At 34.6% G+C, this 1,808-nt stretch overlaps 1 protein-coding gene across 1 annotated transcript in view; it reads right to left on the bottom strand.

Moving 5' to 3' along the window:
- Nucleotides 1-7: 7 nt before the first annotated feature.
- The window catches only part of ABCB7 (ATP-binding cassette, sub-family B (MDR/TAP), member 7), a 10,260-nt gene continuing 8,459 nt past the window's right edge, over nucleotides 8-1,808 (bottom strand). Inside the window, exon 9 of the mRNA XM_010838823.1 lies at nucleotides 8-619. Within this exon, the coding sequence (XP_010837125.1) occupies nucleotides 431-619 (189 nt within the window). The 3' untranslated portion in view covers nucleotides 8-430. The remainder of the gene's footprint in view (nucleotides 620-1,808) is intronic.

Genomic DNA, 1,808 nt, shown 5'->3' with positions numbered 1-1,808 from the left:
CAGGAATTGAACTGGGGTCTCTTGCATTGTAGGAAGATTCTTTACCAGCTGAGCTATGAGAAGATACACTATTTACTATCAAATTACTTGTCTCTATTCTTACTTCTTCCCATATGAATGATGATCTTGGCTTTCCTTTAAGGTAAGAAGTTAACACTGATCTCACCATGTATCAGTAACTTCCTATTAAGCACTTACAGTGTTTGCAGCTGTGAGTGGAAAAAAAAAAAAAGAGAGAGAGAGAGAGACCTGCATGATTTCGGAACAGTTACTTCTAGCATGTTGAATTGTTTACAGTGATAGACAGGAAACTGGGAACTTTGCCAAAAGAGACTAGATAAGCATTAGGTTTGTACTCTGTCATTACATTTTCTAGTAAATGGTTCTGACAAATTAATGTTTGAAGGGTGAATGTAAGTGGGGGCCAGGTCTAAAATCTTTGATTACCTGAAAGCTTGAGTCCTCGTTCCCCTACTTGGGTGTCATATCCATGTGGCATTCGAAGAATTGCATCATGGAGTCCAGCTAATTTTGCCACTGCATATACTTCCTCAGGTGAAGCACTGATGTTTCCATATAAGAGGTTGTAGTAAATGGTATTATGGAAGAGGACAGCATCCTGGACCAGATTTATATATATACACACATAGATACGCATGTTTCATATTTTAAAAATTCAAACAATAGTAAAGACATAAAAAGTAACATGTGATAAAAGGGGTCTTTTATTAATATCATCCCTCATGCCTGCTTCATTTCCCTTCCCAGAGCCAATCACCATGAACCATTTGTTGTGTATCATTCTAAACTTTTTCTGATACATTTATATGCTTAAACATACACCTTTTTTTTTTCCCCCAACAAAAGTGGGGCCATACTATATGAGTTGCTTTTTTCACTTAACACAACTGGGGATTGTTCATGTCAATAACAGAAACCTACCTCATTCTTTTTAACAGTTCTGTGATACTAAGGATGTATCATATTTATCTTATCCATTCCTATACTGATGGGTATTAATTAAAACTTTTGCTATTGTAAACAATGTTGAAATAAAATATCATTATATAATGACTTATACACACCCATGTATTTCTGTAAGAAAGATTCCCAGAAGCAGACTGTTGGGTTACAAGCATACATTTACCCTTGGATAGTATGGCCCAACTGTCTTCCAAAAACGTTCCAACAGCATATATTCCAACCAACAATGTATGAGGGTGCCAGGTCCCCATATCCTCAACAACCCTGGATATTAATAAGTTTTCATTGTTGCTACTTTTAAGGGTAAAATGTAGTTTTTGTTTAAATTGGCATTTCTCTTATTACTAATAAAATTGAATATATTTCATATATTAATATCTCAGAAGCTTTTAAATTGGACTTAAAACACAGAAAACAAAGAATTTATGCATTATAGATTTTTTGGGGGAGAAAGTTCACTGCAAGCATTCATTTGATATTTCAATTTATTCTGACATGGCACACTAAAGCTAATTTACTTAATGCAAGTATCTACCTCCCACTTTTCTTTCAGTATCCAATGGTTGTAAGGCAATAGTAAGATGAAACAAAATGATTCTATTGATTAACATTAACCAGTACACTCAATTAATGAAGATCTTCTTTAATATCATAATCAGCCCTAGAGTTACAGATATTATTTCAAATCATATTTTAATAACTTTTACACCTAATACATGTATGGATGTGAGAGTTGGACTGTGAAGAAGGCTGAGCGCTGAAGAATTGATGCTTTTGAACTGTGGTGTCGGAGAAGATTCTTGAGAGTCCCTTAGACTGCAAGG

This window comes from Bison bison, unplaced genomic scaffold (assembly GCF_000754665.1).
Source record: "Bison bison bison isolate TAMUID 2011002044 unplaced genomic scaffold, Bison_UMD1.0 scf7180017846183, whole genome shotgun sequence".
Taxonomy (NCBI): Eukaryota; Metazoa; Chordata; class Mammalia; order Artiodactyla; family Bovidae; genus Bison; species Bison bison.
This window is presented reverse-complemented; position numbering and strand designations above follow the sequence as displayed.